This window comes from Trachurus japonicus, chromosome 4 (genome assembly GCF_045865225.1).
Source record: "Trachurus japonicus isolate A0001 chromosome 4, Traja_1.0".
Lineage (NCBI taxonomy): Eukaryota > Metazoa > Chordata > Actinopteri > Carangiformes > Carangidae > Trachurus > Trachurus japonicus.
Window position 1 is genome coordinate 3,357,624 of NC_140910.1, and position 16,088 is coordinate 3,373,711.

Sequence of the window (16,088 nt, forward strand, 5' to 3'; positions counted from 1 at the left end):
TGCCTTTTCTTTTCTCTTGTCATATCAACCATTTTGTTTTTTATGCATCTATCTGTTCTTGGGTTAGGTATTATTTGAAAATGTAACAAATTGAAGCAAATTGAATTGTATGTATGTTTATGAAGTTTCTATGTATGTATATGTTATATCCGATGCACACAGGATATTGTATCCATGTAGGGCATTCTTGCAATTGTGTCTTGTGGCTCTTTATGTCAGTTTTGAATGTTTGTTTTTATTATTTCTCCACGTTTCCTTTTTTCTCTCACTACATTTTATTGAAAACTCTAATACATTATAATAACATAATAATAATATAATAAAATAAATATTCTGTTTATTATGAATGGGTTGACTGTAGAAATGAATCGGAATCTGAGCCTGGTCTGAACGATCTGAGTGAAAACATGACATACCTGCTGCTGCTGCTGCGAGGGGACGACAGTAACTCACTGTTAAAGTCCCAAAACGTGAGCAGAGCAGCTGGAGGCTACAGCAGCTAGATATCACATGGTCTGCGAGTGTGCACAGTAAACACACGCACACAAAAACACACACACAGAGAGTGAATTGTGAGTGCGGGCTGAGACCATCGTTACACACTCGGACTCCAAAAAACCACATACAAATATGATTAGTGTGATAAGAGATAAGAGCTACAGAGAAGACTGTGCAAACGGATGGTTTAATGAGTGGATTATTTAAACAGCAGTTGTACAGGAATGGTTGTGTGTGTGTGTGTGTGTGCGTGTGTGTCTCCCCTCTCTGTCACTGCGAGGCGAGCCGTTTCCACTCTATTTCCTAAATACGACTTAAAAGCTGTTTTGGATGAACCGCTGAGCGAATCACTACGTCCACTGAGGATCCATGAGGAGACTCCACTCCACAGAGCACAGATCAGCTACCCCCCCCCCCCACCCCCTCTAGCCACCACGGCATTGAGAAGCACTGAGCTGTGAATTATTTTTTGATGAATTATGTAAGCGCCCTTTTGGACCTCACAAGAGCGTCTGAGCCTAAAAACCCCTCAAACTCGGACGGCTCTTATGTAAACATGGAACAACAGTCACCGCAGATTAGTCACCAGATCTTCGCTCCCAAACAGCTGAATGATGCACAGAGGCAAACGTGGACGCAGGTCGCAGGTAGAGTCCACTGTTTTAATTAACCTTCATCCATGGTAAGAAAGAAAGCTAACCGAGGGCGGGTTGACTCAGCGTTTGCTACTCAGAAGCTGCCCTTTTGCTAGAACAGCTGCTCACACATTGAATATTTATAACAGCAGCAGCAGCAGCAGTGCTGAGTGAGCGTGTCCACTTTTTTGTTGGAAAAAAATATGACGCATGATCAGTTCATCCTTTTGTCCCACTGACATAAAATCTTTTGTCGTCACATCACCTGGACCACAAACGCCCACTGTGCCCTGATCAATAAAAACACAGATTGCCCAGGAAGTTGATGATGAGTGATTTTCCCCCTCCGTCCATGTTTACAGTGGCATAGTTTGTGCACCTCTGGTCAAAATTTCTGTTAATGTGAATAGTTAAACAAGTGGAAGATGAAATGATCTTAAACATGAAACACTCTTTTGCAATATTTTTTAAATCAATATCAGTGTATTACTTTTGTTTTCTTCAATTTTAGAGTGAAAAAAGGAAACAAAGCAGCAGCCTGCAAAAGAACGGGAAACCAGGAGACTTGAGTTCTCAGATAACTTTGACCAAGGTATCAGACAAGATATTTACTATTTAGGGCCGAGATATACTTGCTGTAAACTACGCGTACGCGAGCTGCCGCGCGTATCCTGCGTCGCGTCACCTTGCGTCGATATGTGCGTTCGGTCGCAGGCGACGCATCAAACGGACGCAGGATACGCGCGGCAGCTCGCGTACGCGTACTTAACAGCAAGTATATCTCGGCCCTTACACACTGTGAAAGTCTCCAAAGAGGGGGTGGGGCTACTAGCTACTAACTATGCAGGGTGGTCAAACCTTTGCTGCAGGCCCTTTTCCTTTTTTTTGACATTTTGAACATGTAAAAGATGAAAATAAAAAAATACAAATATTGTGAAGGGAATGTGTCGTCTGTAACTTTATGCCTTTTGGAGATCATTTCATCTTCCACTTGCAGAACTGTTCACATTAACAGACATTTTGACCAGGGGGTGCCCAAACTTTTGCATGACACTGTATGTCCAGCTGATACCTGCAGCCTGACAAACAATCTGCTGCTGTGGGACTCATGCAAGGAAAATAATTTGCAGGACTTCTAAGGTTTGAACATCACGCTGCATTATGAAGGAAGCTTGTATATTTGACTCTTGAATAATATTCTATCAACAGACATGTGAGAAATACTTGGGAAATCCAAGCTGCTGACTGACCTGCTTTTCTTGGTGGTGGTCGGAGTCATTGGCCTCCCTGTCCAAATCAGACAGCCCATCCTCCAGCTCCTGCTTCTGCTGTATTTGTTGTTGTTGTTGCTGTTCGTGGTCCACGTTGCCTGGAGCAGACTGTACTTCTGCTTCCGGTCCAGAACCGAGGCTCTGGTCTGACTTCTGGACGATGCCAGCCTCGTCCGCACTACAGTACAGACACGGGGCCAATGGGGGAGGAGGGAGGAGGAGTTGGGCGGGATGGAGAGGGGAGGAATAAGGATAAAGAAAGGTGAAGAACATGAGTAAGTGCACAATGAAGTTGGGCACATTTTGCAAAAAAACAAAACAAAACAAAAAAGGTTCAGTTTATGTGACAGTATTGACAGTCCTCGGTTGGGAGCAGGCAAAACGATGGAAAAAGGAAATGAAATGTAAAAAAAAAAAAAAAGCGTAAGTAAGTGGAGAGCAAGGCCAGCGGTCGACGGTTGAGCACAGCAGAGAGGTGTAGCTTGTACCTGGATTACCTGTCTCTGTGCTTTGATTGGCTCCTGGGGGGGTTTGGAAACTCACCTGAGGAGAGGGCTGCCAAAAGGGGAGTTTTCACAGGTTGCCAGTTCGGGGGGAATGACCCCGCACTGTGAGTGCTCAGCAAAGACAAAGCTGTCTACTGGGAGTTCATCTCCTGCACTGGCAACCCACACTGCACTGAGGGGAAAGAAAGGACATGGCGTTTACCACACCTCCTTACACTGGGGGAGGGGAGAGAGAGGAGGATGGGAGATGGGGGAGGGGGGACAAGAGGAGGAGATAACACGACACGATGCAGGAGAAGAGAGAGAGAGGAAGAGAGAGAGAGAGAGAGAGAGAGAGAGATGGATGGACAAAGGGATGGAAAGGAGGGGCAGTCGACGTGACACATCTTAAAATGTCCTGATGTTGACAGTCTCTTTGAGCTGGAGGGTTGGACCTTCTCCTCTGATCGGGGTCAAAGTTTCACTTCCACACAGGTGAGTTTCTTCTTCAAGTTCAAAGTCCAGAGAGAAAAAAATCTCATGTTCATGATCAAGTTCATGCAACTTCCAAGCTTCTCAAGGCCTCCAGGTCAATGAAAAGTGAAATATCCAGGATAACAGAGCGACTCTCCTTTGGGCTTTTCTCTCAGTGTGCAACCAGTCATTTACCAACCAGTCATTTACAGAGAAACAACAAAACCATTGAAAACCAACAGAAAACTGAAGGAAACAAAAGTTAACCAATGAAAACGTCAAAGAAAATGTGCGATGTCTGACAAATGAATGATCTGTACATGATGTCTGGATTGGGTTGAAATTGGCTTTGAAGGGATAGTTCAACATTTTGGCAAAATGGCCCATTGCCATAATCCCTATAGCCATAGGAGTAGGTTCGTTACCTATAATTGCCAGTGAAAGCTATTTTTAGAACGGCGGAGCAGAGCCGTGAGCTGCTCAGAGCTATGTTACGGAGGCTGATGGAATTTCTTGGTTTCCCTCATCAAACTCATCAAATACACAATCCAACAACTCCAAAACGCTCTCGTGCACAAGTTGTGACCTGCACATTCACCACGCTATGAGATAATAACGGAACGTTACGAGACTGAGTTGTTTTCGAGGCAAATGCAGAGACTGCTTGCTGAAAAACTTGTTGTTGGATTGTGTATTTGATGAGTTTGATGAGGGAAACCAAGAAATCCCATTAGCCTCCGTAGCGTAGCTCTGAGCAGCTCACGGCTCTGCCCCGCCGTTCTAAAAATAGCTTGCGCCGACAATTAAAGGTAACAAACCTACTCCTAAAACTATAGGGATTATGGCAATGGGCCAATTTGCCAAAATGTTGAACTATCCCTTTAACCATCATTAGAGGAACAGACACTCTATTGGAATAGAATTTGATTTCACCAATGTGCCTGTTCTGTAGTTATAGCCAACTTCTAATGCCAGAGACCACGTCTCTGAGTTTGAGGAAGTGAATCTCATCTTACCCTGTGTGGGCTCGGCCGACGCTCTGTGAGGTAGGTGTGTTGTCAGCTTCATCTGGGGATGTGGGTGAGTGCGAGTCCGGACTGGGATGTGCAGCGGGGGCGTCGCTGTGGGTTTCTGCCTGGGTTGGGGGATCTGCGGAGACTTGGCCCTGTGCTGGAACTGGTTCTGGAGTGGAGGATGCTGGGGGTTCCTGTTCGTGGTCCTGGGTGTCGGTCTGCAGGTCTGAATCAGTGGGGGGGTCCGCTTGGGGTTGTGGCTCAGGAGCAACAGGTACAGTATCAGACTCCGGTTCTGGCTCTGGCCTCGTCTCCTCCACCTCAGCCTCCTGAGGATTCACAGTCTGGAGGAAGGAAACACACAAACACTCAGAAAAAAAACAAATAACACTATTCACTATTAATTCTATGTTGAAATGTCCTATGAATTCACTGCTAACACTTTGCAATGTATAGGGAGAATAGGGGTGTGAATTGGCAAGAATCTTGCGATACGATACGTATCAAGATATAGGGGCAATGATGTGATATATTGCGATATCATAAGCAAGATATGTTGATATTGATATATTTTTTTCCTTTTTTGACTGTGCTCAGTTGGCTAACACTTGATCTCATTGTTCCATTGGAGCAGAGGAGTTTTAAATGCAACTCTGCCATGAATGTTTAGATGTAAATTGTTAATAAAAGAAATCGATGCAGTGCTTTGGAATATTGATATTTTCTTACAACCCTAATCAAGAATAGAAGATTTAAAGAGATATTTCAACATTTTGGCAAATCCTCCATAATCTCTATAGCAGTAGGTTCATTACATTTAACTGTCGGTGCAAGCTGTTTTTAGAATGGCGGGGCAGAGACGCGAGCTGCTCAGCTAATGCAACGGAGGTTCATGGTATTTCTACGTTTCCCTCATCAAACTCATCAAATACACAATCCAACAACTCCAAAACGCTCTTGTGGACAAGTTGTGACCTGCACATTCGCCACACTATGAAATAATAACGTATACCGGTAATTATGTAACATTATGACACATGAAGCAAATACTCAGAACTACTTTCGCTTTTGAAATCACTCTGCTGAGTAGCTGCGTTGGGAATGTAGTTTCAGTTACGTATTGACTTCGAAAACATTCATAGCGTGGTGAATCATGTGCAGGTCCCAACTTGTCCATTAGAGCGTTTTTGGACTGTTGTTGGACTGTGTATTTGATGAGTTTGATGAGGGGAAAGCCCTGAAATACAGCACGCCATGCAGAGCTCATGTCTTCCCTGTGGATCTCGAAACAGCTTGCATCGACAATTAAAGGTAATGAACCTACTCCTACAACTATAGGGATTATGGCAATAGGCGAATTTGCCAAAGTGTTGAAATATCCCTTTAAAGATGAAAAGCCACAGTGACAAGCCTGACATGTTTTTTGTAGCCTTGATAGAGGAGTTCTTTTTTATTAATGTGCAGTCTGATGGATAAAGCAGTGACTATTGAAATTGAAAGACCTCTACTCATATTTCAAAAAAAGCTTTACAGCCTCTCTCTTTCAGTCATTCACTGCACTGATTTCTTCCTTTAACCACCTCCCTCACTTGAACACATCTCCACTGTTTATTATCATTTTATCTTAATCACTTGCTCTTTATCTGTGCTTCTGTGTTTCCTCAATCATAATCAGAGTGCTATGCATTTGTATGTTGTGTATGGAGGTTGTTTTTGCATTGCATCATTCCAGCATACAGCACTGTGTACCATTACTGTCCGAGTAAAGTCTGACTGATTAGCATACTATTATATAATACACTATTATAATAGTGTATTATTTTAAAGGACAGGTGTGTGGTGTTACCTGTTCTTGGTGTGTGTTGCTGTGTGTTGCCAGCTTCTCTAGTGCTTCCCTCTCTGCCTCTAGTCCCATATCGTATGATGTGTGTGTTGTCCATTCTTCCACCACCTAAGAAAAAATAAAGAACACAGATTTAAAACATTATTCACCACATGCTCCTCTCTGCTACATTCCAGTGGCAGACAGTGAAGCAGTGAAGATCTGCTGGCAAGACTTTATCAATGGATTGTGTTGATTTAAACAAATGCATTTTGTGTGTGAAAATGTCAGATGCAGAAGGTCTTTGCATCTCAGGTTCAGAAAGAGCCCTTTTGTGGACACACAAAGAGTGTGTTATAAGGCTCGACGACAGACTGCCAGGCCTGTTGAACCGAGCTGGCACGCCTGTTTGCTGGTGGACCACAAACAATCATTTCCCTTCTTCTTTGCTGACACATGCATACCACAACAACGCGCACTTCCCCAAATTATCACGCAGAAAATACACACACAGACACACACAGCTCTGAGGGGCCATTCATCAGGGTCTGAGGATGTCTGATCTGGACCACCTGAGGCAAACTGGTTTTACTGGATCTCTCCACTCTGCGGGGGGAACGGTAAATAATATCCAGCCGTGGACTTAAAAAAAAAAAAGGATTACCGGTATGTCAACATTACTGAGCCACAGGGAGGGGGGTGGGGGTGAGGGGCTGCAGAAAGAACAGAAAGGCTGAGTATAGGGATGTCACGAATCACGATTATAGATTTTCTTGGTACGATTATTGTCAGAAAAATAATCATGGTATTACGATTATCACGATTATTATGCATCACTAAATTTCACAACACTATGAATGTGTAAAATCAAATACAGACAAAACATTACTAATCTCTTAATATAGGACCAGTTATTAATACCCAAGGGTAAGGGTTTGAAATATTTAAGTCATTAATTGTCATCTATACCAAATATTTAAGTTTATTTTAATCATTTTTTAAAATTACAAATGACACGCTAACATTTAAATTCCTATCAATTAAGTGTTACGTTAGTCCAGTATCTGTGCATTTTCCTTTACTTTGGTGCACATCTGCCGATATAGTTCCGACATAATCTTTTTCGGAAAGTGGCGGTATTTAGGAATCTTTACGATCAATTAATTGTGGCATTTAATACCGCAATTAATTGTGAAAACAAGTAATCGTGACATCCCTAGCTGTAGCTAGAGTATTGTCTGAACTCTGATCTCAACCTATATCACCACCATCTCTGTGACTTATTGTACAGAAAAGCCCATGTTCCAGACAAGGTGTACCTGAGCTGCTTTCTAGGTAACCTCCCTCCTAGAAGTGGCTCCAGCTATACATTAACGTTACACAACAACATTATCAGCATAGAGTCAGACAGATAAGATACAGTGGCCGACATGTCTTATTCTTCAACACCTCCTGAGTTATGAAGACTTATGTAACGCCCTCGGCCTCCCACCACGCACAACCTGCCCCATCCCCCTCTCCCTGCCTCCTCCTTTTCACCAGGGGTTACTGGGTCAGCTAAGTGCATAACTCACCCACCACCACCACCACTACCACCACCATCACTCTCATGGTGTTCTGCTAACTCATGCATTTCATGGTGAGCGGTGAGGCTAATAATACTGTGCACCACCAGCCAAAAAGATGAACCAGCACTGTCAACCACACATATTAGTCCATTTAAATTAGTGGTGGCCACTGGCCTGCACCATATGAGCAAAATGTGCGATGTGAGATGACACTGTTCAATGCTGCGATAATGATCTGACTTGCGATAAATAAGCAAACACTTAAGTGTGCATATTATTTGTTTGTTTGTTTGTTTGTTTGTTAGCTACAAGCTCATTTTCATCCTTCGTCCCGTAGGAGGAAATGTAGAACATAAAAATACAAAACACAGAACAACATCTTCAACCCCAACAGTAGTAAAAAAAACATAACTCAGATTCACACTATTAAAGACACAATAGCAACGATAAAATCCTATGTATGTGTATGTGTCCCACCGCACAGCCCTGATTGTGTGAAGGCATGGTGCCTGTAAATAGGCAGGCAACCTTTTGTGATGCGATGACTGAAAATAAGATTTATATAGAATTTATCGGTCAGCTATAGTGGTGGCTATTAAAGTCAGGACACAGTTTCTATATGGACTCTTTGGATTTCCTAGACATTCAGAAATAGTAGTTAAAAAGCACCCATATAATAAACCTTCAACAACAGTGTGCAGCAGCTGTTGTCTACAGACCTCTTGTTGCGTGGAGTCCAGCTCCTGCTCCTGCTCGTGCTCGTGCTCGTGGCCGACGGGGTTTCCGTCCCCGGCTGACTGACCTGAGCCAGACGAGCTCTGCTCTGAACAAAACACATGTTGACTGGGGTACCTGCAACACACAGAGGGGAGCATTTGTCAGTTGTGCATGATGACAGTGTGACCATCGTTGCTGGGCTGTAAACACCAGAACACCATATAGCCCATCCCCCTCCTTGTTTCTCTCCTTTGTTCCTTCCTGCCTCTCAGCCTGAGCAGGGCTCTCGGTGTTGCTGCTGCAACTCTTTCAGCTGCCTCCAATTTTAGATGATCAACTTTTTGCAGCCTAATCTCAGTTTCATGGTCTCTGTGTTTTGCATACAGTGCCCGGCTTCCTGTTCTCTGCCAAGGTTTCCTATGATGTACAGTACACAACAGCAGCTTTTTACCAGCAGTGCACTCGAGGCTAATAGAGCCTAGACTAATTGATACTTTTATATGCATGTTAACATGAGCATACTGTCCTTGGATTAAATATAAATATATATATATACACTACAGGCCAAACTAAAACGTTTGGAAGCAAGAGCAAATGTAAATGTAAAAAAGACTTTGCTTTCTTCAAAGTAACCTCCTCTGGCTTTAACAACAGCATGGCATATAGTACGTTGCACAAGTTTTTTAAGGTATGTGCCAGGAACTGCATTCCAAGCTTTCTAAAGTTAATAAATGAGAGACTGCTGATTTGTGGGATGCACTTCTCTGACTGATCAATCCAATCTGTCCCACACACGCTCAATTGGAGAGAGGTCTGGAGAATGAGAAGGCTCCTTTTCCTTTTCTGATCTTTTTCTATCATCTTAACTTCCCGTTTCTTCTAGTCTCTTCAGGGTGTAGTGAACTTTGAGGAAAGAAGGATACACTTAAAGATAAATTGTGTCAATGATGTCCAACAATGTACAAATCTGTACACTTTATACCATTTCTGTGGTAGTTTGCATTATTCACTACAAAAATCCAAATAAATCTCAACTGTGTTCAATCATAACCCTGACAAACTGTGATTTGTTTTAAGTTGTGACTCTTTCAACCCTCTTTTCTTTTGGTAACACTTATTCAGCAACTGGTAACATCACTGTATTATCTGGTAAAGTGAGGAAAACGGTGCATATGAATGAAAGCAAAGTCTGATCATACAGTAAATAAACCCCAAACTCATAAAACCCATTCTGTCTCTTAAAGCAGAAGTAAGCGATATTTTTGTGTTAATATAAGTCTTAATTTGGACCGAGGGGTCTCTCAGTCCCTCTGCTCTGCTCTGAGCTGAGGAGAAAACTTTTCTCGTATCCTACAAGTTTTATCCAATGAGGAGAGAGAACAGCATGCAGGGCTATGTGTGCAGCCAAGGGATGCGCCTGAATGTGGTGACGTAGGGACGAGGACGGGGGCTGCTAACTCCATCGGCTGACAAGACGTTATGGTGCGTTCAAGGCAACTCGTGTTTTTCCGACCTGTGAAGTCGTACCAGTTCGATCTGGTACGAGTTCACGGGTCGGAAGTTACAAGTGGCCGTTATAGTGACTTTCACAGGTAAAACAGGTCGGAAAAACACGAGTGGGTTGCCTGGAACGCTACAAAGTCGTAAGTCGTGACTTGAAGCTGTAATTTACGGTTTCAAAAGCCTGCCTGGAACGCAGCATTAGCCAAAACGACCGGATCGCTTACTTCTGCTTTAAGGAAGGCATTGTGAACAGAAACTTTAAATTGCTTCCAAACTTTTGGTCCGTACTAGTGTATAATATATTTGAATGTCAGAGATTTGCAGCAAATATTGAATTCTGGATGACAGACAAGGCAAAATAAATAGGGAGGTGATGTGTAAAAACCATCAGAGGTGAGTTGATGAAAAGGTAGACAGGAAAGATTAGAGTGATAAGAAATGAGAGCAGAGAAAGATAACGAGAAAGAGAGAGAGAAAGAGAGAGAGGCAGCTGGTTCTCGGTTTCTTTATCAGTAAATTTGAGATAAAGTGATGAATCAAACAAGAGAAGAGCTCTGTCCAAACATGCTCCCTTTGCTGTAATGCAAATGCACCCACGCACTACATCTTAGGCTTCTTTGAACTATAACAAGTCTGCCAGCTATTAGACCAACTCATCTCACAGATTGAGTTAAACTGTGAGGAGCCAGAATCACACAAAGACTTTCTAACACACTGGACCCGTGGATTAGATTACTACATTAGTCTTAATGTGTCCATATTTGCAGGTTCTATTATGAGGAACCACAAAAACAGACATGCAGACTGTACACACTGAGAGGAAGACAACACGTTGCATCAGTGTGTGTGTGTGTGTGAGATGTGGAAAGACACAAAAGCTCAGACAGAAGTGCCATGTGATTCTGAAACTGGAGCGCCCGCCACCCCCCCCAGCGGTCGAATATCAATGTCAGGAAAGAGCAGGACACATGGACAGGCATGTTAGCGCCCCGACAGCCTGGCTGTCAAAAGCTGGGAGATGAGCAGAGAGCGCACAGAGAGACAACCATCTGTGCTAGTGGGAGTGCTGTCACTCAGGGAGCCTCCTGAGCCCCGCTCCCTTCGTTACCATTAGAGGAGATTAAACGATACGATCAGAGATGACTAGAACATCTGGATGAGCGGGAGGACCTTTTGAGAGTGATGTCGTACATGACATCCAATTTATGAGCAAACTAAAATTACTACCTTGCGGCCGTTCGCCCGCGCCAACCTACAGGTCAAGTATCAGGAAATATTGTGGCGATCTCTGCCTCTGCTCCTGAGTTACAGTGTTGAATAATGGCCAGCAGTGTCCGAGCGGGACGTCGTGATGTCACAGCTGCTTTGACATTTGATCTTTTGTCATAATTAGTGTCATCACGTCGTAATTTCGGTGTATCAGATTTCTTTGAACTTTTGTCAAAAATGAATTCTTGAATTGTGGCCAAAAATGTGTTTTGTGAAGTCACTAAGACCTGGACAACTGAGGCTTTGTACCAAATATGAAGAATTCCCCTCATGTGTGCAGGATAGGCCTGTCACAATTATGACAAAGCCACCTGATCGCAGTTATTTGAGCTGACCGCAATCATTTTGCATAAAGGTTCAAATCATTTCCATTCATCTGTATAAAAACAGCTGGATGAAACAAACAGAAAAGTCACATTTCCATCACTGTTTCCTCATAATTTTTTTTGGCAACCCCTGTAAAGCAAAACGATTATACACTTATACAAATATATTCATGGATTTTGACAATAAACCTTGTCAATTATTACACACTGGACCTTTAATGTCAATAAATGGCTCTTCTTCACAAGGTGCATCTGTATTATTAAACTATGTTTAGACTTAGGTTAGGTTAAACTTTATTAAGGGGAGGCGAAATTCATTTGTCACAGCAGCATAATATATATCATGCACTATATAAAATTCACAAAATATAGAATACATAAAAATACTTCAAAAATAGTGTGCTCTCTGCTTGCTGGATAAAAATAACAGGCTAAAAGTTGCAAGTGCAAGGGGTAAAACTGCTACGGCACTTTTCCACCTTGCTTATACCATAGTAGTGGCATAAAATGATCAGAAAAAGACAATTAAATCATTAATGGCTCGTTACTGGCACCATAGGTGCAAAGCAATAATGATAAAGTGTTAATCTAATCAGTGGAGCCAATTCAGGCCAAGTCAACGTGCTTCTTACCAAATTTATCAGAGAGTTTTCAGACAAGAGCTCTGACCCTGTACTGAACATCAGGTCAGGAGGAGGAGGCTCTGCACAGAAATTCATACGTCTGTGTGTGAACGTTAAACATAGATTCAAAGGTCATGTCTTGTGTAAACCCTTTTCTCCTCAATCCTAAAGGAGACCCAGACACAGCATGACATTTACTGTTGTCCTTTAGGACCCTTATTCATGATGAAATGTGCATGTGTCCCTAAAAATGTTAACACCTCATAACATACTTACATATTATACATGCCTCCTTCTAAAGGGCTGATGGTGAGGGACACTTCAGAGTGTACAGACACTCAGCAGAACATATGAACCATGAGCTAATATAGACTCCTTGTTAAATTTAGATCCATAGCTTGAAGCAACGTTGTGTTACATTTCAAATGTTCCCCGTGTCCCCCTCCACTTTTAACCACACACACACACGGACATACAGGGATGACACCCTCCACATGCTTCGCTGAAGATGCCACAGAGTTACATAACAGTCAACTGTAAAATTAAATGCCAGCAAGCTATAAGGAGAACACGTAAATCCTGCAGAGAAAACACCTTCACTAATGACTCCACTTTAAATGATTATTTCAGTTTGAGGCAAAACATCAAGTGAAACTAGTTCTGTTTCGATTAAACTCAGCATTGGACTGAATTACTCAACGACTTGAATATCGCATTTGATTAAAAGTGTGATCACCTTACATGTTGAGTCAAGTCAAGTCAGTCAGTCCAACATGTAACGCAACACACCCACAGATCCTCACAAGCCACAATGTTAACAACAGGAAACAACAACAGCAGCAAAGTTAAAGCACAAATAAGTAACAAAAAGAAGAATTAGCTACAAATGTGCTTGATCAGATTCCTTCCCACTTCTCACACAGCACCTGTGTTGTCTTTAAAACCCTTTACTATTTTAAATGTATGTGTAATTGTGGTCTACCAGTATATTTCATACTGTAAGTCAATCAGCAGATGGCTGAGTGAAAGAGGAAAAGCTTGAACTTAAAGAGGCAGGTCAGAAAAAGTGAATGGGGCTGTAGCTAGAGGACGTTATAATTACTGCATTACATATCCATAATTACCACTTCATTAATGCCTTAGCGATTCATCTGTATTCTGATCTCCACACTTACTGTAAGTGTCTGTTAGAATCCAAAGATCACTGTTCGTGCAAAGGAAAACATGTTTTATCCATCTCCACTGGGTAATTATCAATAAGACATTGTTTAGTTGGAACTTAAGTCTGTAACATGTTTGAATTCATTCATTCATTCTTTGGTCAGACCTCTGCAGCTGTATGGAGAGTGTGTTACATACTGCTGAATAGTTCACTGCTGGCGTCACTGTGCCAGCTGCCACAAAGCTATGGAATGGCTGAAACATTTAGCCAAGGTCTCACATCATAGTCTGAATACTTTACCAATGATTATTTCATAAGCAAGGTCTCCTAGTTCCTGCATGCTCAAAGAGAGAAAGCTTTGACTTTGCATCGTCTAGTTTCCCATTGCATGTTTAGAAAAGCACTTGTATGGGCTTTACTCAACTACACATAGCCCATAATTTATCATATTCTTAAAAAGCAGTTGAGTCTGGTTTCAAACACATGTTAACAGTGGCGGTGCCCTGGTAGCACAATGACAGCTTGTTTCCCCCTGCACTGACTGGAATAAAGGGGGAAAATGGCCAAAAGTGCTGATGTCATACTACATCTGTTCTTTAACTGTGTGATATTAGCACCTTTTAAAGGCTTCAATCAGCCTGATAAAAATTAAAAAGAAAAACACTTGTACAAATACACGTAAGTGGCAAACAAGTGACACACCCCAGTGCAAGTCACAGAGTAAACAATCCTGTGTAAACTTCCGTGATGGTTAATGCAATGTGAATGGAAACTGCAGAGGCACGTATCGCTATTCAAAATGAATATTTAAAACACAGAGATTAAGTATAATGTGGGACAATTCAGAAGCGCAAATGTCCTTGCACAAACTGAGCTACGTGGAAACTCCAAAACCAGTTTCAATCTGCCCCCCCAACACTCCTCGTCATGAATGAATGGAGAGACGTGAGGTGTTGACATTCCTTCTGAAAAGAGGGAGAAAAAAAGCGGCTGCTCCGGAGGATCTGCGTTGGGGGGCGTGCTGCCGTGACCTACTTTTTTCCATTTAAATTGTTATGCAACAGTGGGAGGAAAGCTGGGGGGGCGGGAGACTGGTGACCCACAAATGGAGAGAAGAGGCAGAGTCCATGAGCAGAGTGGATGTTTAAGTGTGTTTTCTATGTTACATACCAGTAGTGGGTCACTGCCAAGCTGATGAGAGCCTGAGGCGAAGCTAATGAGTCAGCAGCCTGCAAATACTCTTTTCCTCATTCTCTCTCCCCGTTTCCTGTCCCACTTCACAAGCACCTGGGGATTTGAAAGTCTTTCTGTCCTTTACACTCCTCCTCCGATGACTGAAAACTGAAATGTTGTAATATTGCTGTAAGAGCTGAAGTCGACACTGGGGCCCGAGTGATTTAATCGACCAATTATAGCCATTAAAGGATAATTGTTAATTGGCCAAAAGTTGGCCGATAGACGCCGATGTTAACACTTATGCTCTGCACTTTAGGAGTGAAAATATATGATATATGGTTTTACCTAGAAATGATGTCCTTGTGGGGAAGGAATGCATTCTGAACTAGAGAATGCATTTCCTGAAGGAAATACGGGTGAATGCTGAAAGCTGGAAGCTGAATGAGTTGAATAAATTGTTGAAACAATGCTGAATTATAATAAATAATAATAATAAAATAATGGAGGACCTACCTACCGATAATAATAAATTCAGTTTTACTTTGTTTTTGCACATTATTTTGTACAGTACTTCAATTTTTTTTGAAAAGCTTAAAGCAGATATCAGTGGAATGTTTTTGTTAATATAAGTCCTAAATAGTCCTATTTTCCGTCAGCAATCACTTACATGAAGTATTTCAGCCTAAACACGAGTCTCTCCGTCACTCTGCTCTGCTGTAACCCGAGGAGAAAATTTTCCTTGTGGGATACAAGTGTTATCCAATGAGGGGAGAGAACGGCATGAAGGGCTGTGTGTGCAGCCAAGGGATGCGCGTGAATGTGGTGACGTAGCACGAGGACCAATTGATGCCTGACAAGGGCGGGGGCTGCTAACTCATGGTGCGTTCAAGGAAACTCGTACTTTGTGTTTTTCCTTCCTGTGAAGTCATACCAGTTCGATCTGGTACGAGTTCACGGGTTGGAAGTTACGAGTGGCCGTTATAGGGAACTTTCACAGACAACAGGACGGTAAAAACACGAGCTACGGGTTACCTGGAACGCTACCAAGTCGTAGTTGTGACTTGAAGCTGTAACTTACGGTTTCAAAAGCCTGCCTTGAACACAGCATTAGCCGAAACGGCCGTGCCGCTGTTATCTGCTTTAATATTGAAGGGGCTTGTGATGTTCAATTAGAACTGTTCGCTGCTCGAACCACATAACAATTTGTGACAATGAAAGTACCTGAAAATAGTAAAATGTTCTGAAAAAAATGTTTTAATGTTATCGGCCAATATATTGTTTATTGGAAAAAGCCGCATCAGTCGGGCCCAAATCGACATTATCATTACACTGTCTGTGCTGGTTCCGAGCAGCCAAATCCCCTGATATTTCCTGTTGGCTTTAGGAGCTTTCAGACAGCGGGGACGCAGACATAACTCCACCAAACCAACTGTACAGCACTGTACCAACACAAACCTGCAGAGACAACAGGCCGAGGGTGGCTTCATCTGCTGCTCCACTGTTGTGGCCAGCTGTGATCTCCTCTCAGGCAGGATGTCTGCACAGT

The 16,088-nt window shown here is 42.6% G+C and overlaps 1 protein-coding gene across 5 annotated transcripts in view; it reads right to left on the reverse strand.

The window, feature by feature from the left end:
* suco (SUN domain containing ossification factor) overlaps positions 1–16,088 on the reverse strand; it is a 52,440-nt gene that overhangs the window by 19,684 nt on the left and 16,668 nt on the right. For 4 of the 5 annotated variants that reach the window (XM_085773400.1, XM_085773401.1, XM_085773399.1 and 1 more), the window contains exons 2-6: positions 8,486–8,618; positions 6,223–6,327; positions 4,380–4,720; positions 2,948–3,082; positions 2,384–2,582 (exon numbers count right to left, since the gene is read on the reverse strand). In XM_085773400.1, the coding sequence (XP_085629526.1) occupies positions 2,384–2,582; positions 2,948–3,082; positions 4,380–4,720; positions 6,223–6,327; positions 8,486–8,618 (913 nt within the window). The remainder of the gene's footprint in view (positions 1–2,383; positions 2,583–2,947; positions 3,083–4,379; positions 4,721–6,222; positions 6,328–8,485; positions 8,619–16,088) is intronic. The other variant, XM_085773402.1, reaches the window with a different exon arrangement.